The following is a 23,720-nucleotide window of genomic DNA, read 5'->3' as shown; positions in this document are numbered from 1 at the left end:
CTGGTGCAGGTTGATGCTCTAAGGCAGTTTTTTGGGCCTTTATGTTTTGGACATTTTTTCAAGCATTATGAGAAAGGCCTTTGTAAAATCATCTGCCTTTTCCTATGTGTTTTTAGCAAGATAGTGAGGAAAAGTGGAGGAGTTACTGTTGGGTTGGAGTGCATATAAGGTTTACCTCAAGGTTTACAGCCCTTCTGTAACTTCGTGAGGATGGTATTTCATCTGGTATTGGTCTTATGGCATCTAAAATCTGTTGTAAAGCCATTATCCCAGATGGAGTCTCAAATATCCCGGTTGTGACAGTATAGTTGAAGAGATTCAAATACATTTGAAAATAAAACAATTTACTTAAGTTCTTTAAGAATAGCATCAGTTCTACTATTCTTCAGTAATACTGAAGTAGCTCCTTATCAACCTCAGCTCAAGTTTAGCAAAAACAGTACCAGGCCTCCTTATTGCAAATATCAGCTCCCTAGTGTGGTGGCTGCTGTAGTAGGGTATGCCTAGAACAAGTATATGTTTAGAAGCAATACTGGTTCATTAATAAAGTCTAGAGAAAGCAAGCTTTGCTGCTCAGCAGATTCTCTGCTCATCTTATATAGTTTTTAGTACTCACTTTGAGAAGTTGTACTCTTTTTCCCCCCCCATCCCTCCCCCCCAAAAAATAGAGCTTGGCAAGTTCAAATCACATGATTTAAGTATATATCTCAGATAAGAGACTCAGCAGAACTGATGAGTTCATGAATGAGCTGAAAGCGTAGACAGGGCAAGCCAAGATAATGCTTATAGCAGCAGCCAGAGCTGTTATGTAGTGCACCTTTTATCGCTGCATTTGGACCAGAGTCGCTTCCTTGCATCCAAGGCTTTTTTGGCACCCTGACTCCTCTCTTGATGCAGTTGTAGAGGGTTTGGGCTGCAGTTGTTTAACAGCAGTTTCAAAGAGCTTTTAGAAAGGAAGAGCTGTAAAGAAGAAAACAAGTTCTGGTAAAGCTTAGAAGCAGAACTGTCAGCTTGATCTGTTCTTGTTCTCAAAGCAACGCATCTAGATGTGGGAAATGTGTGCAAGTGGAGGGATGAGGTTGAAACTCAGTTGCTGACAACAAGTGGCCTCCATCTCTGAATGAGCTGTGATTGGAAGTTGGTTAAAAAAAGGAAGGACTGAATAACTGAGAACTGGACTGAAGTTTTACATTGTAGTTGTAGGGGCTCTCCCCACATAGAAGCTTATCTACTGTCTTTTATAAGATGATGTTGTGGTCACTAGCTGTCTGAAACTGGAACCCTTCCCCCCCCTCCGCCAAAGAAAAAAGTCATTGAAGATGACAGTTGAGAGCTGAAAATACCTTGTGGATCTGAAAGAGCAGGACCCATACATGTTTGTCCATTTCAGCTGCTCACTGCTGGGTGAAGTGCGCTGCCTTGAGCAATTCATTATGATAGATTGTGAAACTGACTCTTTTCTTTAAAAAGGAAACTAAATTGCTCAGAGCTTTGATTTTTTTACTGGTAATTAATGCTTAAGACCTCACTGACTCTTATAATTAACGTTAATAGCCTTATAAATACTCTTCACATATAATTACATGTTGGAGAAGTCAAGATTAAGTTGCTTCGCTGTAAGGAATAATAGGCTCTAGCAGAACCATAGTTAAGAACAAAACCTCACAGAGCAAGTGGTGGCTTTCAGGTAGTGTTAAATTGAAGTAATATTGTCTGCATACGTAGTGCCTTAAAATTAATCGCTGTATGGTCTGTTTTCTTCCTTGTAAACAGGCTGTGTGTACGTATGTAAATATTGTTGTATTTCTGGAGTGTCAGAAACAGTGCTCTGATAAACTCTTCTCATCCCTGTAAAACTGTTTCTTTGTAGCATGTCAAGTGCTTAATACAAAGCTGCTTTTTGTGACAGTGTTTGGCTTTTCAGCACTGAACTGTTGTATGGCGTGGAGTCAAAAGCAGCTTTTCCCTTCCCGAAAGCAGAGACTTTGTGTGCTTGACAAAAGGAAGGGGCTGTAGGATCCCACATGTTTGGCATGGCTTCTTGTGACTTGTGGAAGGGAAGTGGAAATTAGTTTCTAAAATTAAAGTGAACTTTCACATTTTTCCCCCCTCCTTCTCCCACTGAATGTGTTGCATTGTCTTCTGGGGATGTGGACGAGAGAGGAGGCTTCATTATAGGACCGGTCAGCACTGATATCTCCAGTTTCTCCTTGGAATTTTGAAGTCACAAAGACAAGTTTCTTGCATCGTCTTGAATCTGATCTGCTCTATTTACCCTTTTTGCTGTCAAAAGGAAGGATTAAAGTGTTTCCTGCAGGCACTCCCCCTCCACAAGGTGAACAAATAAGGAAGGGCCGTGCTACATGCTGCAGTTAGAGTAATGTGGAGATGGCTGTTGGTCAACAGCTGCAGCCCTGTGCTATCATGTTAGTGTTTGCCACACTGCTTATTTTAATGAGCTCCATCTGTATGTGGTATAGGCCATAATACAAAGCAGTCTGCTTGCTAAGTGGTGTCCACAGCGTAGTTTAGATGCTATGGTTTACTTTACTGGGTTGCATGCTAAGGTTGGATATCAAAGTGAAGCATTTGTTTGCTATAGGACTGTAGAATGGTTTGGGTTAGGAGACCTTAAAGATCATATATGTTCCAGTGCAGGATTATTGTACAAGATGTTAAAACTTTGCATGAGTAGGAATGGGATAGCAGGGTGAGGCGAGAATAGGGCAACAAAGGAACTGATGTCTTTCTGAAAGAAGCAGCTCAGAGTCTCTTAAGGATTAACTAACAAATCAATTTATTTTTTTCTTCTAAAAGCCCTGATAATAATGATGTATCATCTGCTATTGAAAACTTCATATGAAAATGAAGTTTTATTTGGATAACGTATTGGTGAAGGATTCAGTAGTGAGAGCTAAACAAATGTGACCAAGGGAACGCAGTATGGATTCATTTTGATGTGATGTCCAACTAAAGTCCAAGCACTTTTCTTCTTCAGAACAAAAGAAATACATGCACTTGTAGATTAGGCTCAAGACAGAAATAATGCTGTGGTTTTTTGTTTGTTTTTTTTTTTTTAGCTGTAGCTTATTCAGGTTAAATTGCTTCAGCCTGAGTTTAAATATATCAGGTATGGCATCCAAAGACATAGTTTGCTTACTGGGAATGTATGGTGCAACATATTTTCCTTTTCCTCTGCCATAGGTTCGGTATAAATCCTTAAACAGCCTGCCATACCAAAAATAAGGCTGTATAAATATCTGAGCGCATGGAAAAATAGCTTTCCTCTTACTGTTGTGTTAGAATTTAGAATAATTACTCGGTTTTAGACACTCAGTTGGAACCATTTAAATTATTAAGGATTCTGAGAACCCAAACATCCAGATTCTGGGCAGATTACTGGAAATGAGTGAGGCAGTGCTGGCACATGCACTGAGATGACCATTACCAAGTAGGATTTCAGGGAAAATGTTTGACATTTTGTACTTCCAACAGCTGACGGACTTTTTCAACTATAAGTGCCAAATTAGAGAACTTCATACTTTTTGTATTCCACTTGCTTCACCTTCTATTTTAGATTTGATACAGAGAAAGCTTATGCTGTCTAAATGCACAAATTAGTCATCTAAGTGCTTGTGTTAAAATAATACTGTGGAAGGGAATGAATGCCTTTGACAGCCGTTAGTGGGATCTGTAAGCTTTGTACTGTATATTATCAAGGTCACGGGCAGTTATGGTGGATTCAGCTGAGCTACAGTTTGTGCTTTGTATCACTGAAGCATTACAAGGCTGGGCACTGTTTATGCTATGGCAATGTGTAAGAGCCCATAGAAACCCTAGTAGTATGTAACTGAAGAGGATCGATACCTTCTGCATGTGAAGAAATCTAGTTTTAGAGGATGATGTATGCTGTGGGAAACATGCAGGGCTTTTGAGAGCCCTATTTTGAGTTTCGTGTCATTTGAATGGCATTTGCTAGTAGTAAATGCATTGAACAGAACTAATTTTAGAACTATAGGTCAGCACTTGAATTTGTTTGATCCTCGGTAGTCTCACAGATAGATGTGGCCTTAAATTTTATAATGAACAACACTTACTCTCATTTCTTTCCTCCTTGTCAGGTACTGTCACATTTAGTACAAGCCAAAGAACATTCTTATTACTGGTTGTGCAGCCTGTTCTCTTGATGAGGTGGGCTCCATTTTTAGTGCTTCAGTCATCTTTCCAGCAGTAGATCTTTTTCTTACTCAATTTTTCTTTTGTTCCTGATCTTTTGTTTCTTTTGTCAGCTATAGAAATGCTGTTGCACGAGTCAGCTGGGTTGTCACAGGGAGACTTCACAGCATGAATGTGATGGAAAAATAACCTTTTTTCTTTTTGAGGTACTGTAGGGGGATGAGCAGCAAAATTACTTCCTTACCAACCCGTGGATTAGCGCGAGTGGGGCAAAGAGCAATGTGCAGTTTTGCTTCTGTTGCTCCCTTGCTACTGGATTTGAAAGCTGAGCAAAGGAAAAGCAAGCAGTAATCTGTCATGTAGGAGTATCCCTTGGAATCAGCAAGCAGTCCAAGCCAGGTTGGTGGTTTTTTATCTCCTGCTGAAAGGGAAGCGCGTGGTGAGTATGCCTTTGCCATCTGTCCCTTGTTGCTCGCGTTCATTCCATTAAGAATGGTGCTTTCATTGTCCCTCAGAGGACATAGTGGGACAAACAGCAGCTGCCTTGCTGGCAGTGTGCGCTAATGCCCTAAGGAGATCAGCTCAGGAGGGGCCTGCCCACGAGCTGCAAAAGGGGAATGCTGCAGGCAGTGTGCAGAGGTGAAATGCACAAATCCCTCTTACAGAAGTTGCAGCTTTCACCATCTCTGCTTCTGCCTCTGTCTGTGGGCTGCTCTGTGTATTTCATTGATCCCTTGGATATAGGCGTTTTTATGGGATTGATGATAATCAGCCTGTGTAGAGTTCTTTCCGCTTCAGTGAAACCGATGCAAGAGCATGGCAGGAGTTCAATCCCACGCATCATTAAGGGAAAAGAAACCCTTCCTTGGGCTCAGTGGCAGTGAGGGGTGGCTGTTGTTTGGAACGATGCAATACCGTGGCTGAATTTGAAAGGTCAAATGGCTTTCTTATGTGGGGCAGATGATCAATACTCTTAGTGTACTTCTTTAAAATCTACACATACTATGCTTGATCTTAGCCAAAAGGCAGAGAAATGAGTTGGCTGTAGATGCTCCATCCCTGGAGGTGTTTGAGGCCAGGCTGGATGGGACCCTGGGCATCCTGGTCTATGGTTAGATATGGAGGTTGGTAGCCCTGCCTGTGGTGAGAGCTTAGAGCTTCATCATCCCTGGGGTCCCTTCCAACTCAAACCATTCTATGGTTCTACAAGGCTAAGAAGAGCTGCCAAAGGAGGAAAAGATGCTAAATAGTTAAAATGTATTTCAGTTTCTTTGGAGAATGCACAGCTAGGGCGTAAGATGGCTTTTCTTTTAGGAAGATTGCTCTGTAAGTGCAAGTCAAGCACTGATCTGTTGGTAGGACTAATCACCTGAGGATTCTTGTGCTTCTTTCACTAAAGATTTGATCCCCTTGTCTTCATACAGATGAGATGAGATCTTGGTTAGTTTCTGGATGCCACCAAAACATGAACAATGCAAAGGTTATTATGCAATAAGGGAACAGAAATAGATGCTTTTGTGTCAGAGCTATAATGATATTCCATTGCACTTAATCTGGCTGCTTGATCTCCATAGGTGTTAAACTTGAGCCTGGCAAACAAACCAAGAGTAATTCCTTATTGATCTCTTAAAATTAATTAACTTCCTTATGTTTTTAGTGGGAAAGTCTCTTGTCAGGGGAGGCCAAATAATGACAATGATGTCTATTTCAGTGTGGCCACAGGAGAGGCAGACTTGGTAGCGTCATCTCAGTGTGTTCGTAGTGTGCACCCTGCATCCTCTGCAGTGGACATTTGGATAGCTGGACTTTCTCGTGGTTATAAGTGGCACCTCCAAAGCAAGCCTTGGATGTAATACACCTGCAAAGCAAGCATCCCTGTGATAAGCTTGGAAGGATTGTGTCTGGTTGGGGAAAGTCAGCCATCAATGTATATGACAAGATGCAGGGTGTGTTGGATTCAGCGCCTGTGTCCTACCTAATGCTCTGTGTGTGACTCTGGCTTCTGCCCAGAAGCAGGACAGCAGCGCCACGTGCTGCCGGGCTGGCTGCCAGATGCCCTGGGAAGAAACTGCTGCATAATAAACGGACAGGGATGCAGCCCAAAGACATTTCCTGCAGATCTATATGTGAACGTCCCCCACTGAAACTACTGTGCCTCTCAGCTGTTCTTTGGACATGTCAGAGAGGGGAGCATCCTTTCCCTCCCTCGTGTTTCCTTGTGTCCAGGCAGCTGCCAGCTGTAGTGTCTCTGCAGGTGTAGTGTGGCATATGACAGTGATCTGATAGATGCTCTTTAAGCCACGTGAGAATCTCTGAGCAGTTTGTTTGCAGCGCAATGGTTGTAAAGGCATGTGTGTCAGAACCTTGACTACTCATCACGCTTACTTCTAGCATGTAGCTGGACTTAAAGCAGCACTTCTGCTATTAGAAGAGAGTTAATCTTGCTATTCCCAGCCTCGCTAGGAGCGCTGAACTGGATCTGCATGTGCTTGGATGGCTTTTCCAGTCTTGGTGCTACAGACTTGCAGTGACTTTGACTGTGGCTTTTGTCAGAGAGCTGTTAGCATGACACGGGAGTGTCCTTCCAGCACTCAAGGCTGCTTGCAGATAACCTTCACTGTCAGAATTTCAAAAACCCCATTGAGTTAAGGATTCTGTGACTTTTTCTTCTGTACAAGAGGAGCAGCGATCTTTGTGATACTGCTAACTGCTTGTGAAGTGACCATTAATTGTATGAAACTCTGCCTTTTATAGGAAGCTTTAAACCTGCTGTTAAAAAGTGATTAAGCTGAAGCCATTCACACATTGGCTGGTGTGTGCAGCTTCTGTGCTCACACTTCAATGTGCTGTTCAGAGAAAAACTGCCTTCCTTTCCCGGTGTACTTCCTTCTGCTCCTTTGCTAGGAGCTACATGAAGCACAGGCTGTGTGGTTTGGAACACTGCATCTCCTAGATAGACTGAGGCTTGATGACCTCAACGCTTTTTTTAAACCTTTTTTGGCACCTTTATCTCTGAGTATAAATAGCTGCCAAGCCCGTTCCTCAGCATTGGCTAAGCAGAGAGGAGTGTTAAATGTTTTTGCAAGGTGAAAATAGGCTTTCTCAGTTACTTGTGCATGGAGCATGTCCAAGCTGCTTGATATATTTACTCACTTCCATTCCCTAACAAATGTTATGCCACAGATTCAGGCAGCATCTGCAGATTTTTGCATGACTGTACTTAAAATGCTCTCCTTACAGAGGGTTGGTGCTGGGCTTTACAGACAAGTGAGTCTCTCCATAGATCACTTATATACAGCTACTGGAAGCAGCTCTTTCTGCAGTGTATGCATGCAGTTCTTAATCAGTTTTCAGATTGAACTGCTTACTGGATTTCCTGAAGAATCACTTCAAATGGTCACTTGCTTTGATGGTATTTTGTGTGAGCAACTGGACAAGTTTACCTTTCATGCCCTTCAGTCTGAATTGATTTTTATTTTTCTCTTAACAATTGGGCTTGGCATATGTAGATTTTTATCAGCACCCTGCCTTGTAGGAGATAGGAGGTACATGGGTTCAATAATCTCATGTTTCTGCCAGGGAGGAGCAGGTGCGCGGAACCTGATCTGGATTTCAATAGAAGCAGCCTAACTGATAGAAGAAGATACATTGAAGTGTATCACTGTGTTGTCTTTTGTTGTGTAACCTTAAAGCCTACTGTAGTTACCAGCAAGCTGCTTTGTGATCATTATTGTGTTAATATTTTTCAGTGATTGCAGGCAAAGCAGGTGTCTCTGAAACCTGATGTTCTGTATGTCTGTGGCTGTACACAGACAGCTGCTGCATTAAACAACCAAAGGAGCATGATAGGCTGTTAGTGCTCACAATGAAGCCTGTGCTAGACTGGTGACCATACCCAGGGTCCATTTTTAAGAGCACCAGGGCCACTCTGTATGCAAGGGCTGGTAGCCAGGCTGGAGCTGGGATCGGGTAATTGAGCCAGGACATCAAATCACAGATGCTGTAACGCTGGGCTGGGAGGCAGGAGGCAAAATGCTGCATGTTCTGCTTCTATGGAAGCATTTAGTGCAGTTTTCCACTTTTCCTTGGAGCTCTGAGGTGCTCCCACTGAAAGCAGCATAACTGTCACCAAAGTGCTCTGCTGTCATATTTATTCCTGCTCATTCACTTAAAAACAAGCTTGGCAGGCAGCTGTGGCAGCCAGCAAGACGTGTTATGAACTCTTTAAACCACTTAATGCTCTGTTTTATTCCTGCAGCAGTAAAGTTCTGAGTGCCAAAAGCTTCTGAATACCTTTGAGTACCTGGCACCTTGAGTAGCTGGTATTTAAAGAAATAACGTAGAGGTTTTGTTGGAGGTGTTCAAACAGCATTCATGAAGGTGAGGATGGAAACACTGAACATAGACTATAGGCAGAATGAAGTCTGGAATTATGTTTGTGGGAGGAAAATGTGGAATCTTATGACAGACTTGAAGCACCTCCATCCTTTTGCTACCTTTGTTAGTTTGCTTCAGCTTTATTTTTCCCTTCTTTATTCTTTGTATAGGTGATTGAAAGGCATTTGGAAGGGCAAGTGATTTAAGGAAGTCTGAAATAACATGTAGGTACACAGAGGAATAGGCCTTCTACAGTGGTCATGTATCCTGTTTGTTATCCCATAGTTATCTTTAAAAGTGCTGATATCTTCATCCACATTTTCCATGACAGAGTTTTCAAGCAATGGTACTCTTGTACCAAAAATATGGTGCCCCTGCATTGTGTGATTGAAGCACTGCCTCTTTGGTTACTCAGAATGTTTGCTTTGTTTGTTACTCCCTCTTGTGGGTTTCAGGACAGGCTGAACAGGCTACAGGTTCACTCTTGGCCTTTCCGTATGGAGCAATTCATCACCATTACTCCTCTGCTATGCTAGATGGGATGCTGACCTTCAGACTTGCCTCGTGCATACATGGGAGAATTAGAGCATTCTTTTATTTCAAACAGATTAAGTCTGGGTGGTACCTTTAAAAAAAAAAAAAAAACAAACAAAAAAAAACACTTTCTTCCTACTCGTGTTCAGAAACTTGCAATTAATTCTGTGCCTTTAATGTGTAGCGTGGCTTGTTTTCTCATAAAAGTAGCTGAGAGTATGTCATAGCATTTCTGTCTTGCAGACTTGGCAGGCACATGATACAGTGACCGTATTACGATCTCTCATATCTCTTCTGCTGCAGTCAGCACTTCTGAGTTGCAGTTTGCAGAGTGTTGCTCTTGTCTGCAGAGAGCTGCTATGCTATGTGAGTTGCTCCTGAAAACTAAATTCCATAAAAGAGCTGTGTTTGCTTCCAGCCTGCTCTCCTTTGTACCTAATAAATACAAGCGAGTTAGCTGTGCAGAAGATTAAGCTCTTACTGGAGTTTGTGATTCGTTCTGCTGGCATAATGCTTTTGAAATGTGTTGTGTGAAGATTTCAAAGTATTACCTCTCTCATTTGTTTTCTTCCAGAGGAACATTTAATCTTTTCTCTGGGCAAGAAACAGAAGCATGGTGCAAGTCTGTATTAATTGATGACAAAGGCTGGTGCAACCTACTGATTAGTTTTTGGCATGAAGATTTGAGAACTTCTCGCTGATACAAGTAGATTTGACCTATAGCAAAATGTAGAGGTCTCACACTAAGGGTGATTGTCAAGCAGTTCACACATCCTAACTTCAGTCTTAAGCAACTGAACATAACATTACAGTGTGTCTTGGCTTTGGAAGCTGTTCTTCTGTATCAGCATTTTGTGTGGCCATGCAATGCACTGAGTAAAAAGCTCTCAGGAAACTTTTTCTGCATCAGCTCTGACCTCTGGTCTGACTATTGGACACTGGAAATTCAGAAGTGTAGCGCCTTTACTGCGGAGCTGTACTTAGTGTCTCATTCACAGAGCTGTGCACAGTCTCACTCTGCTTTCCAGCTGATTGGAATGATGATGGCTTTACAAATGGAAAAAGTCTACACCCAGCTCAGCCTGGTTGAACCATTGCATTTAATTGAGAAAGGAAAAGTAAGTACAATCTGTATCTGGTGGTTCTTTATGATGCATTTTGATTTTTAGGATAGAACTTACTGGACTGAAAAACCTTCTGTTTGTGTCGAAGTTCTTTTTGTCTTTGCAGGAGTAACACTATACATGTGGCTGTAGCAGTGGCTGCCCTTGTTTTGCTCATTTCAGAAACTGAGATAAAGCAGACACCTTGTAAACAGGAAAGAGGAGCAGCAAGTTCCTTTCATTCCAGGGCTAATCCCTAAAAATTAATGGAAGAGCTGTTTGTTTATAGAAACAGGACTATGGCTGTTAAATCTTGGGTGTTGCAGGCTTTGGCTCTTGTCCCATGTTCTTTTATTTTCCTCTGTAACTTTTACTTTCGTAAGCATCTTAATTCCTATACTCCTTGTGCTCTTGCTTGATATTCATCATCTATTTTGTCTATATAATGTTTTCAACGTATCCCACCATGTATTTTGCTTAGTCTGCAGTATTTTCAACCTGTCCCTCAAAGCAGCATTAGTAACTTTTGGATTATTTTTTCTTCAATTAAAAGCTTATGGGTGCTGCTTTAAGCTGAGATTTGTGACATGTGAACATGCTAAAATTCTGGGCCATATTGCACACTTATTCAGATGAAGTTTGGAATGCTGTGGGTACCACACTTTGGTCTTCACTGACTATATTGATTGTAACAATCTCTGACTAGCAGTGGTTATTTATATTTCAAATGCTATTACCAGTCAGGAACAAAAGCTTTGTTTATGTCCATGTTCAAAAAGGTGCTGGCATTCACCCAGCCCTGGAGCCCTCCCTGACCTGTGTTTACTCTATAAAGAAGCCACCAAAATAGTGCTGTTTATTGCAGGCTCCAAATATGGCTATTGTGCTTGCTTCTTCCATAAGCAGCATGGTCCAGACAAGTGTGTTTGCTCTTTGCTGATGTGTACCAACAGCTGAATTCAATTAGCATGCGTACTTCCTTACTGAAGGTCTACTGAGACCTGGGCGCTTACAGACCAGCCCTACTGTGAAACATGCCATTTGCAGCTTGGCTTTAGCTAGAAAGAAGTGGCGGAGCATTATCAAGGATCTGAAATACAGTTCAATTCATTTTCTGTGTGTAGCATTGTACTAAGATGTCAAGCTGGAGAGAGCGCAGAGCCATTATGGCAAGTGGAAGGGATCACTGAACACAGCTTACTGCAAGTGGGTGTTTTAGGAGACAGTGCTGTGGACCTTATTATATTCTTGTCAAAGTGCAGTGTTTGCTCTTACTGTCGGTTGGTTTTCTTGGGTTTTTCCTACTGGATATCATTTTAGATTCAACAATTGTGATTTGCTTATCTGTCTGAAGGATCCAGCTGTTTCCAAGGTCAGCGCTGAGTGCCTTGAAACTACTTTACGTGAGTAATGGTCTTGAGCTCAAGTACGTGAATGAATGAAGTCTTGCATAGGCTGTATAAAGCTCATGGCTTTATTCTTTGAGATAACAGCTGTGAAGTGGCATCCAAATGCTTCCCTTATGGGAGCAGTCACTCCCAGACTAGAGTTGATCAGGGATGCTAACTGAAGATGTGACTGAAATGCTGATACAGTGTTGGTTCTCTGCCAGGTCAGTACACCACCTATAGAAAAGTGGTCAGGATAGGAAACTGCAACATGCTCCTGCAGGTCTGCCCACAGCCTCTGCGCTGGGGTTGTTCTTACCTCCCTTCTGTGCTGTATTTGAGTACAAAAATGGGATGGGTATTGCTAAACAGCCGTGAAAATGGTATGCCCTCTTTGTATACAGATCAACCAGTTTAGGATCACTTTCTGTTTGTAATCAATTCTCTTCCCATGCAGGCTCTTTAGCTGCAATATTTACACAGAAGTGTTGGGGTTTTTTTTTGTTTTTAATGGCCTGCAGAACTGATGAGCTGTCACACTCATTTTCTTATGGAGCATGTTGAACTCTGCAGCATTTTCACGTGGAGGGGGTTTGTTTAGATTGAAGGAGGTGCTTCCAGCACTGTCCCTCCTCCCACTAGTCCAGAGTGCCTTAAAGCAGAGCCCTGCTTATAGCTGAACCAGCTGCAGTGAGCCAGCGGCCTGGGATGCACGGCAGGCCCAGTGCTGTGCCAGAGACCACTCTAGGAGAGCAAGCCCCTGTGGAACTGCTCTGCGAACTTGTTATTGATAGTGTGCATGAACTACACAAACAGGTAAGAGAAAAAAAGAGACTTTATCAGCTTTCTGATTAATGCATGAATTTCACAGCATCATGAATGGTTTTCCCACCCTGGGAGGTTTAAAAAAGCAAAGGGTTTGCTAAGGGAATGATTGCCGGCTAAATGCTGCTAGGGTCTATGACAATTGTTGCATGATACCCCCCTTTTTACAGGTGTGTTAAGATTGATTCCTTGTGCTGGGGTGAGCTTTGGCAATCCGTGCGATCTCATGATGGAGTTCAGTTATTGTTTAGACTGTATTTTTAGCAGCAGCCCTTTGTGACTGCATGGCAATACAATTTATGAAGTAAGATGCAACTCCTTAATTGTCTCTTATGTTGTAGAGCTGTACGCAGTGTTCACTGCAGAGCTCCGCAAAGTAAACATTTGCTTCACTTATGGGGAAAGGGTTCTTGTCAACGAGACTTCCCAGCTTCTGGTCACATGCTTGAATTATCTCTGAGATGCATTTTCTGGCAAATGCATAAGCAAATGTTTTTCAAGTTCATGCTGTTCTTATGTAAATTCCTCATTAGCTATGGGTTTCTTCCCCTCTTCTTGGTGTCTGGCTTAAAATGTTAAGCATGGAGAGCAAGAATGCTGACCCATTAAACAGAGATAACTTGTGCTTGCACCATCGAGATGCCAAAGGGGAATGTCTGCATGATCGTTCTCCTGGCACTTGAAGTTAACAGAGGAAAAACTAAGTTCTGGAATTCTGAGGAACAAAATAAGAACTTGCTCTTGGGACGCCCTTGCAAGACGAGCTTGCCATGAGAAATCCTAATTTAACCTCCCAACAAACCCTGGTCTTGCAGGATTGTGTGGTGTGAATTAGTAAGTCAGGAAAAGATGCTTAGGTTGCTGCTGGGCATCACGAGGCACAACAGCTCTCTTTTTGGTCAGTTTGCCTCTGTAGGTGTCCTTAAGCGTTGGAAAATTGGACTCTTGTCAAAGTTAATAGTTCTGCTAAGATGTTTAATGGCGTGAGTCTTCCATGTTTGCAGGTACGTAAGGTAAAGAAATGACTGTTGTACATTTGAGTTGACACAGTGTTTTATTTCTCTGTAGTGAACGTGGAATGTTGTAAGCAGTTTTCTTTCTCTTCCTTGCTGTGTCGCCATCTAGCCTCAATCGAACATTATCTGTTGATACTGGCAGCATGTTCTTGTGATGAAAACCGGACATTGTTTTCCTAAGAAGCATTTAGTTGTGTATACTTGAGTCCATTGCCTTGGTGACAGTTTACAAGGAGGTTTTGTTAACTCTGCCAGCTGAGCTGCAAGTGTGCCAGGATGCCCACAGCAGGCAGTCACAATGAAGTGAGATACATATGTAGTTTCTTGTCTTCATGACTTCGGTAGGTTGTTACTCCATAGGTTGTTATAGACATTCTTGAAATTAGAACAAGATCATGAACTGAAGGAGGAAAAAACCCTTGAGTAACTACATTTGTCTATTACAATGTGCTTGCCAGCCTTTTTGTCTATAACTTGAGCTTTGCATTTCCCCTTCTCGCTGTCAGGAATGCCAGTAATAAATACAATGCTAGCATTCTAAAATATGCTACTTGAAGATAAAAAGAAGACATAATATTTTCTTTCGTATTATTTTTAAGATATAAATGCGGTCAGCAGAGTTGCAGATGGATGCGAGGGACAGCATTGCAGTGTGGCTGTTAAGATTAATATAGGGGTGGTCTAATATGGAAACGTGTTGCAGGTTTTCTTGGTGCTATTATTTGTATGTTAAGCTTTTGGCCTTTTTTATTCTAACTCTAAGTCTAGTGATTGACTCTGGTGTAACATGCCCTGAGGACATCAGTTGGGTGTGACCTGTGTTGGAGGGCTCCCCTGGGTTTCACAGCAGTTGTTCTCTGTCAGCTTAGTGGTTCTGAATGGCTTTGGAGTACAATCAAGTAAGATGCGGCATTGGCTGCCTAGCTTGCATCTCAGCTGATGTAGTTCAGCATCATGTGTGCTTGCTTTCTATTTCAGTGCCTGGAGAACCCCACAGAGCACCAGAGGAAGGAGAGGTGAGGAAGAGAACGTGTCTGTAGCAGTTCCCCTTCCTGGGAAATCCAGCAGCACCAGCTTGCAAATCCAAACAGAATGTGCCTTGCTCTATGTAGAATCAAGGCAGACGTGCCTTGAATGCTGCCAACTGTATATTACTAAGGGGGAAAAAAAAAAAAAGGAAATTCAGAGGTATTAAAATGACCTCCTAATCCTGGAAGTCTGTGGCACACTGTGTGTTTTGGCTTACCCTGAGGTTTGAAGTGCTTTCTCAAGTAAGCCCATTGAAAACAAACATCTTGGGTTCTATGTTGGTTTTAGAAGTAACTGAAAAAAGGTGTGTGGGGGGAGATTCTTAGTATCATAGGCCTCATACAGGAAGTATTCACGTTTCTGGTATATCTTTGTAGTGACGCACAGGATACAAATCTGTACAGGTCTGCCAGTAAAAATTAGAGGGGAGTTGGATTCTTGTTGGTCATGAAAGCCATAGCAAATCACCTACTTTATGCTCATGTAAAATTCAGCATACTTCTTCATGCTGAGTTACCACGCTTTCCTATGTGAGGAAAGACAGTTGTCTGGAAGAGTTAACTTCAGAGACTGGCTCCTGTCCCACCTTAGGGGGAGCTGCCATTACCCAGGAGCGCACTTTCCAAGCTAGTTTTGGTTTGGGGGTTTCTGCAATGCTTTGCTCCACTGTGCTGAGCACTGCAGGATAACTGCTGGGTGATGTCAGACTGCAGCTCTAGAGCAAGGGAATCTGCTGTGCCTTAGAAGTTGTGTGAGGACCTGGAATATTTGTTATTCTTTCAGTCCTGTAAAATTTGTCAGCAAGAGCAGAGAATGCCAAAGCATGAGGGAAATAGAGCAGACTGGAGCTCCCTCCCATTGCTTGTGATGGAGGAGCAGTGTGTCTGTCTCGCCTGTCCAGGAGCAATAGGATGTTGCAGGGTCTCCCAACCAGTGAAAGCAGCCAGCTGGTTACCTTCTGAATGCAAATAGTGCCAGCGCTTCCAAATTAGCTAAAATATTGTCAGCGGCATGGAAAATACAGGAACAGGGTGCTCTGCCAGCAGGAGAATTGAGCTCTTCGTTCAGGGCTGGCAGCTCATGGAAAAACTGAGCTCAGCTCCTGGGCGGAGACTTCATGAGGTCCCCACCTTTGCCTGTGACCAGGAAAGCAAGAGCAGGGTTTGGTTGTTGGTGACCAGGAAAAAGAGAGCAAGGTTTTGTTGCTAAGGGAGCGCCCTGTTTTGCTTGTCTGGTGTACCGCGTGCCAGGAGGAGATGACTTGTAGCGCCTGCTATTGTTGCTGCTGCAAAACCTCTGTGGGTAAAAGGAGCTGCTTAGGGTTTTCTTCATACCCCAGTAGCTTCCTCCCTGCCCTCACCTCTGCTTTCCAGGCAAAATCAGGAGGGCTGCATGTGGCTCTGGGCAGCCTGGTCTGGTGGTTGGTGACCTTGTGTGTAGCAGGTGGTTGGGATGAGATGATCATTGTGGTCTTTTTCAACCCAGGCCATTCTGTGGTTCTTATGCTGGTGCACCTGGTTTACACCACTGCCCTGAGCTCAGCTCTACCCGAACCAACGCAGCGTTATTGATAGAATTGCAGCAAATTAGAGGCAGTTGAGTGCTTTATTTCTGAGATGCGAACGCCGATGGTGTGAATGTCTGCGTGTAAGCATCTGTTCGAGTGCTTCCTGTTGTTAACATTCAGTGTGCTCGGAGATATGCAGCTCGGCTGCGCTGCCCAGAGGGCAGCCATAGGCTAAGCGGGTGGTTGTGCCGTTGTTGCCGGCGTTTATCTCCAGCACATAAAGGAAGCTGTAAGCCTGGGAAGCTCTGCAGCCGTTCTCACAATTGCTTTCTCTTTCTCTACACCAAGAAGCACGCTACGTGCATAAGAGTCTTCACCAAAAAAGCGGCGTGAATAGCAATCGGTAGAAGCAACAGGCGGCGTGCTGATAAGAGCCAAGAAACGCGTGTAGTTGTCACATCGGTGCCGGCGGGCGCTGCTGACTCACAGCGAGTACCGACAGCCCGCGGGCACGGAGCGCTCGGACTTCGGCTCCGGGAGGTGCCGGCAGCGCGTCGTTCTCCGCCAGCACGAGCCTGGCGGGGTCTGCTCGGAGGGGCCGGGTGGGGCTTTTCTCTTTCATGCGAAGATCCAACTGCAACGATGCCGATAGAAGCGGACTGCCTGAGCCCAGAGGCTCAGAAACTGGTACGGCGTTGGGGAGGGTGGGGGTGCTACGGCTCTTACGGTCCGAATCACAACCGGGCAGCACCTGTGCTCATTTAACCCTTCGGGGGCTGCTCTGCATTTAATCGGCTTTCACAACGCTTAGTAAGCGGTGCCCCCAATTGGGTATGTTTGCCCTGAACTTGTCTGCCCCCAGTTTAAACCGTAGCGAGTTTGGTTTTATCGCCTCTTGCGGGACAGTATCTTCGCAGTCTGCGTTACAGCCCAGGTTACCCAGCTGCGTGCAGTGAAGCTCTCGGCCGCTTAGCGAGCTGCTGAGCAATGCTGCGCCCCTAAATTGCTTCCTCCGGGTTTCTGCTGTGTTACAGCTGCACGTGCCTTTGGCTGAACTCAAACATTATAATCATAGATGCTTAGAGAAAGTTCTGCTGTTTGTTTTTCTTGCCTGTGAGTTTGTAAGGTTTGGAACAGTCTGTGAGAACAGCCTCAGTTTGGATGCGCTGTGTAATTAACAGCACCTCTACAGCAGTGGGGTGCCAACTGTTGGCATTGACTGGCACCCACGAGTAGCTAATTCTTCCCTATGCTTCGAGTTTTCTAAGCCCTTTTAAAAAGTAAAGTATAGGAGTGTGAGTTATTTGCTTTTCAAATTGACATGGGAGCAGATATGCCAACTTAATTTCTTTTTGTGCTTTGTAAGTGAAGTTTAAAAGCAGCCCTGTGTCTCCATGGAGTTGTAATAGGCGTTACTGGGCTGCCGATGTGGGTTGGTGATGTGAACTGTCATCCTCCTGGATCCTCCCTCACTGTCACCCCATGGAACAGAGGGAAGCTGTCAGACCTGTCTGTAATGATCCCCACTGTCTGAAGGATGATGGTGGCCTGTGGTTATTAGAAAGGAATCCTTACCTTTATATTTAGTAATCATTTGCATGTAAGAGAAAGGTAAAGAGCTGGGCAGGATGTGGGCTGACCAATCCCTGTGTGATTCACTGGCTGATCATTACATGAGTAAGTGGTGCAAAGTGTACTTAGGCTCCCAGCTCAGATGCAAAGAACATCAGGTAGATACACTCCAAGCATCATCACGTACAGACACCCTTGTTTCAGCGTGAAGGAGCAGGTGATTATTCACGTTGAGCTCCAGGAGCTCAGGTGAAGGAAAACACTGCTGTCACTTAGTTGAGGTTGAGCTGATAGATCTATGTCTGCTGCCTTAGGAGAATCTCTCAAATCAGGTGCTGCTTGTGTAAATAAACCTTACACTTTTGAGGAGCACAGCAAACCTTGCCAGGTTTCTTTTGACTAATGAAGCATGTGACTTATGTAAATGGGGAGAGCAGTTGTGTAACACTTGAAGAAAGTTTTTCCATGCAGGGTACTGGGCTGGAGCGGCAGTGCCCATGAGAAGCTGCGTTCGCAGCAAACAAATAGCTGGCTCTGTCTTAAGAATAAGGCAAGCAGCTTATGTTAGCCTGAGAAAAGTTGTTAAAAGAATATGTAATAGCTGCTGTATAGTTTGCAGGTGTATTTTTCTGGTAATGAGATCAGAGAGCTTTCTGAGCTTGATTTTGTGCTTACAGACCAACACTTGAATGTTAAGTCTTCGAAGCGGATGGCTTTGAGTACACTGGATTTAAGGAGTGCTTTGTATAGATTGCAAACTATTACGTGTGTAGCTGTGCTGTAAGTCAACACAGTCATTTTCCAGTGCTGAGAAAAGCAACCTAATTTCCTGCCTTTGTTGGTTGTTTCTTGGGGCTTCCAGTTTAACAATGACCCCTTGAATCTTTCCAAAAGGAAAAGCTCCAAGAATGCACACCTTCAGGATGTGTGTCACTAGCATCTACCTAACCAAGTCACCCAAAGAATTCCCTCATTGAGACAGTAATGAGCCGGCAGCTTCTCCAGGCCAGGAAACCTGCCCTTCTGTTGCCATTGCCCTTCAAGCATCAGTGCTGGGAGCACAGCACTCCTCACTGGTTCCCACCGGTGACTGAAAAGGGGTCGGGATGTCTTCAGCCATCCCAGATTCCTAGTTCTGTCCATAGCTCAGTGCTATGGGCTGATTGATGTTGGAAGGCTCATACCCAGTGCCTGCCTTTTCTCATCAGTAGTGAGCCAGGTTATTTAATGTTAGCCTGCTCAGAGCTGAACGTACTGAACTCCTTCATGCACGATAAAGATCTGCAGAGCACTGGATTTTTCTTTGGAAACTGAACAGGGCTGTGGAGCGCAAAGCAAGTGGACCAACAAAAGCAGCCGGCGTTTTGCAGTGCAGCGAGGTGTTTGCCTTGGGGCTCTGAGTCTATAAATCACCCCGGGCAATTGCAATAAAATGACAAAAATGCAGGATGTGTAGCTGGAGTGTTTGAGCAACTCCCTTGAATTAAGGCGATCATTCTTCAGCTGGTGTAGGTTTCCATGTTGTGAGCACTGTGCTGTCTCTCTCCTTGTTTTTCCCACAGGCTTTTACAGAAGCCCCTTAGGGTTTATTTTGGATGACACGCACAATGCAGCTGAAGCTGCCAGTACTCCTTGTCAGATGCACAATGGTTCATAAAGGGAAGTTACAAAGGCTTTCTAATGAGTGCAATTAGGCTTTGTGTTTTTATTCGTGTGTTTTTTGCTAGTGATCTGCCTCTTCTGATTGAGGTACTGCTCATGGAGTTGGTAGTGAATTTTAGATGTGTTTCTATCTTAGTGATTTTCCATCTCGGATCCATTTAATAGCTATTTATTTTGGCAGCCTTGAGACTTCCATTTCAGCTCTTTAAGTCTGACTTGCAGAAGCCTGTATACATTTGTGTTTGCGGTATGCTGAGCACTGAGCCCCTTGCAAGATATGGGCACCTCTCTCTGCCTTGGAGGTGACTCGGGTCTGGTGTCGGACAGGTGCTTGGGCTGGAGGGAGGCCAGATCTGTTCAGGCAGAGCCCTCTTTAGTGCAGTCAGCTAAGAGAAACATGAAGTCAAAGCTGCCCCTTGCAGAAATCAGGGTATTTATAGCAGGGCACTATTAATGCAAAAATGGAGCCTAAGTGTGTGGTTTGATAAACACAGACAAATTGAGTCACGCTCCTGCTTTTGAGGAAGAGGTCCATAATAAATGTCACTGTTACATGTTTCTCTAAAGCTTGTAGCTGTCAGTTTGGCTCGTGTTAGGATCCTTTGCTTGTCCATGGCTCCTGTTGTGTTGTTGGGGTGGCTGCCACTGTCGGCAGATGTGCTGTGCTTTCACACAGGGAAATCTCTCATAGCTCGTGTGGGTCTTCCATGCTTACTGCAGGCTTTGTTCCATGCTGGCTTGGTTCTCCACTTCAAGTTGGAATTGAGTAAAACTGTTATTGAGTGTGAGGTGTGGGTAAGGACCTACCCAGTTTGATTTACTTCCTCTGATCTCATGTGTGAGGCTTGTTTTGTCACCTGGCTACTTAGAGAATATCAGAAATGTTCATTCTGCTTCCATCATTTTATCAGTTAAAGTGTGTCCAAGTGGAGTCCCACAGGACAGATGTGGATTATTTAGGGATCATCATGCTCTTCAAAGGTTTGTGCGCAGCATCAGCTGAGAAGGGTTGGAGTCACTGACATAGGGTGTGGGAGCTTGTGTGGCTGGGTGGCTTTCTGCTGTTTGCGGGGTGATGGCTTCCTGGGAGCAGCTCTTTGTGGGGGGTGTGTGTGGCAGAGGAATTTAAGGCTTGAAACTTCAGCTTCAGATGTGGCACAGCATAAAGTGAGAATCACTCAGAGGATGGTCAGGCATCAGAGCAGTAGCCCTGAAAAGCTGCAAAGCCTCCAGCCAAGACCCAACTGGACAAAGTCTGGAGCAGCGTGGTCTGAATCAAATGCTGACTGTGTCCAGAGGAGGAGGTTGGAGCTTGAATGCCTCTGTACTGCTTTGATGTGTTACCAGGGTGCTGTGATGTAGTCCTAGGTAGTGTTCTGGGTGCAATGACTTTCCATTGACTTATTGCAAATGTATCAGTGGGGTATATGCTAATGGCAGGGTTTGATAAGCTTAAAAAAAGAAAATGAAGATTACAAAGCTATTTAAAAGGATTCAGAATATTTTCTTCTCTTGCTTGTTATGACAGATACTAACTGCTGAAGAGCCATGTGGTCCTGGAAAGACCAAGTTCATTAAAAACATATGTTAGTTCCAGGATGTAAGCCAAGCCAAAGATACTGAGGAAAAATATATTTTTACTCTTGCATGTCTTTAGGGTTCAAAAATTGGCTTTGGATGAGCAGGCAAAGACTTCAAAGCTGAAGTACAATAAATTAGAGACTACCCATGGATTGGCGCTTGAAACCAAAATGTATCATATATATGCATATGTAACGTCATGTAATGGGATGTTCTGCAAAGAAAGAATTCATGTATTACAGTCAGTATCCAGGGAACAGGCAAGCTTTGTTCCCAGGGAGGATGTAGAATAACTTTTCCCCTTGCATCTTAGAAGTTTTTTCATTTGCCAAGTTGCTTCATTTCATTGTATGCTGGAGAATATATACTTCTGCAACACAGCTAGCAAGTGTGTGAATCCCTTTGCCCTTGTAATATCACACAATCACAGAATTGTATGGGCTGGTAGGTACCTCCAGGGATCACTGGGTCCATGCCCTGTGCAGTAAGACTCTGGAAGCAGTGAGGAGCTGAGTGTGCTTCCAGGATGATGAGAGCACATGGTCCCTCCTGCTCCCTGCCCACCTCTCCTGACTTGCTGTGGGGGAACTGCTTGCAGTCCCACTGCACAGAGCCTGAGCTGACTTTGCACATGAGGCTTCCTGTTTTTGCTTGGGATTAAAAGCAGATAATTAAAACTGTTACTTTGCAGCGTGTTCTGGCACTTCCAACCCTGATGAAATGAGGAAGCTCAATAGATCTCATGGGAGGCCTGTGCTTGGCAGGCATCCACTCCGGAGAGGTTTGGATTTGAATGCTGCCGTCTGGATGCTCTAGTCGAGCTGATGCATTTTCTCAGGTTCCCTGTTTCCTTGCCTGGATCGTTCCAGCCTTGGCTGAGTGTGGTTCTGCTGAGCTGCTGTGCCTGCGTGTACATGGTGTCAGCTCTTGGGGAAAATGGCACAGAACGTGTTTGCTGTATGTCTAATTAATTCATCAATAAAAAGATAATGTGCACCGCAGGGAAGGGGAAAAAAAACATAACACAAAACAAGCCAGACCTGCCTTTCTGAAAAAAAGTAAATAAACCTGACTGTTTTCTCTGTTGCAGCACTTCCTCTGTATCTGCACAAATAGTAATTACAGAGATACAGGGTGCATCTCAAGGCAGCTGCTCACTGGGGTTGGTGCCTACACTCAGCTGCATTACCTGCTGGTGAAGCATAACGAGTTATGGAAGGCAGGGCCATTGCTAGCAGTAGGGAATTAACACCTACAGGTGTGTTTACAGCCTTACAGAGCCTTACACCTCTGTATTTGGCACCCTGAGCGCGCGTGCCTCACACTGAGCTGTGTGCCTTTGGTCTCATTGCTGTGTTCCCATCTACAGGCTGAAGCGAGGCTGGCGGCAAAGCGAGCGGCACGGGCAGAGGCACGGGAGATCCGGATGAAGGAACTCGAACGGCAGCAGAAAGAGGTATGTCCATGGGGTAGGGGGGGGGACAGATGGCCCATCTGCTTTCTTAAAGGTGATCCCAGGTGCTGGAGCAAAGGGTTAACCTATGCTTTGCTGAAGCCTTAGTCTGCATGGAGCTAGTGCTGCTCCATTGGTTGATCACAGCAAAGAGAATGACTGAAATTAGGGATTGTGGCAACTACTTTGTTTCAGTGAAGCTGGTATAATTATTCACAGCCAACACTGGTTAGTTTGTAATCTCTGCTTAGTATTAAACTTGGTGATACGTGGCCTGGTTGTATGTGTGCGGGAAGTGGATTTTTAGCACTTCATTAGACAGTGAGGAAGACTCCTGGCCCTCCTGTAGCTCTCTACTTGCAAACTGAGGTGAGTGTTGTGATTGCCCCGTTTATAGAAATGATGGTCTGATGTGACAGGGGACTGCATTTGGTAAAACAGGACCCATTGCAGAGTCTTGGGAAGAACTCGTTGTTTTTATGCAGTCAGTATGTGTGAAACTGTGGGCTTCTATTACAGGAGTCCTAATGAATGGTGTGCTTGGTGTGCCAGAGCTGTACTCAGTGTTGTTAACCTCCACTTCAGGAAACAGTAGTGGTGTATTTTGAAGCTGGTATGAGTTAAAGCAGTCAGGATGGAGCTACAGGCAGAGATGGACACAGGCAGACCAGTGGTGAGAACCAGCAGGCTTTAAAACTTGCATTTCTTGCTGTGCATTTAATGAAACAACAGAAGAGATGTAACAAGGTCAATGACAATCAATGTTTATTACTCAAATGAAGTAAGTTTTGATGGCAAGGAAAAAAATAAGGAGTTTGGGTCTGGGGGTATATGTGGGAAGATTAAATGTAGATGTGTGCTTTGGGGTGCAGGGAAGGTTTTGGTTTAGCTTTAAAATGGTGGATCAGGTGCAGTAGCAGACCAGCATTAGTGCAGACTGCAGTAACCACCCTGGAGCAGAAGCAGGTGGGCAGTTTGCCCATACTGAGCATTGTGGTGAAGTGTCTCATCTAGCTGAGGCATGTTTGGATGTTTCTTAACGCCCCTAAGCTGCAGTGAGGTTCAGATATACCTGCAGACACACTAGAAGTCAGAGCTGCAGAGGAGCATTGCTGCAAGCATGGTGCATGTGGAAGGGAGGAGCCTGTTAGTGCTCCAGCTGCTGCTTTTTGAAGGATGTTTCTTGTAACCTGGATCATATTCGGAACACCCAGACTGTGGATAAGCAATGGTACCAACAAGCATTGTGGTGTGCCTGTAGCCTTAGTTCTGGGATTGGCTCAGCAGCCCTTGGAAGCTCCGTGGCAAACAAACACAAGGTGTTTTGTTTGGGCGGCAAACTAAATATGGGTGTCGTGGCAGCTGACAGTGGTGCTACCATCTAATTTGCAGATAATACTAATGAGACTTGATGACCCCTTGAAGCTTAAAAAGCTGGTGCTGCAAAGAACATCCTTGTAAATTGAAATGTTGGTATGAAAGCTGAAGCTTGAAAAG

At 44.2% G+C, this 23,720-nt stretch overlaps 1 protein-coding gene across 39 annotated transcripts in view; it reads left to right on the top strand.

Annotated features, from left to right (window-relative positions):
• LRRFIP1 (LRR binding FLII interacting protein 1) overlaps window positions 1-23,720 on the top strand; it is an 85,607-nt gene that overhangs the window by 13,438 nt on the left and 48,449 nt on the right. For 21 of the 39 annotated variants that reach the window (XM_015868061.1, XM_015868060.1, XM_015868053.1 and 18 more), the window contains exons 1-2: window positions 12,272-12,394; window positions 22,140-22,226. In XM_015868061.1, the coding sequence (XP_015723547.1) occupies window positions 12,287-12,394; window positions 22,140-22,226 (195 nt within the window). In that variant the 5' untranslated portion in view covers window positions 12,272-12,286. Of the gene's footprint in view, window positions 1-12,271; window positions 12,395-16,167; window positions 16,643-22,139; window positions 22,227-23,720 lie in introns of those variants that run through there. The other 18 variants (XM_015868063.2, XM_015868058.2, XM_032445942.1 and 15 more) reach the window with 7 other exon arrangements.

Source organism: Coturnix japonica, chromosome 7, assembly GCF_001577835.2.
Source record: "Coturnix japonica isolate 7356 chromosome 7, Coturnix japonica 2.1, whole genome shotgun sequence".
Lineage (NCBI taxonomy): Eukaryota > Metazoa > Chordata > Aves > Galliformes > Phasianidae > Coturnix > Coturnix japonica.
This window is presented reverse-complemented; position numbering and strand designations above follow the sequence as displayed.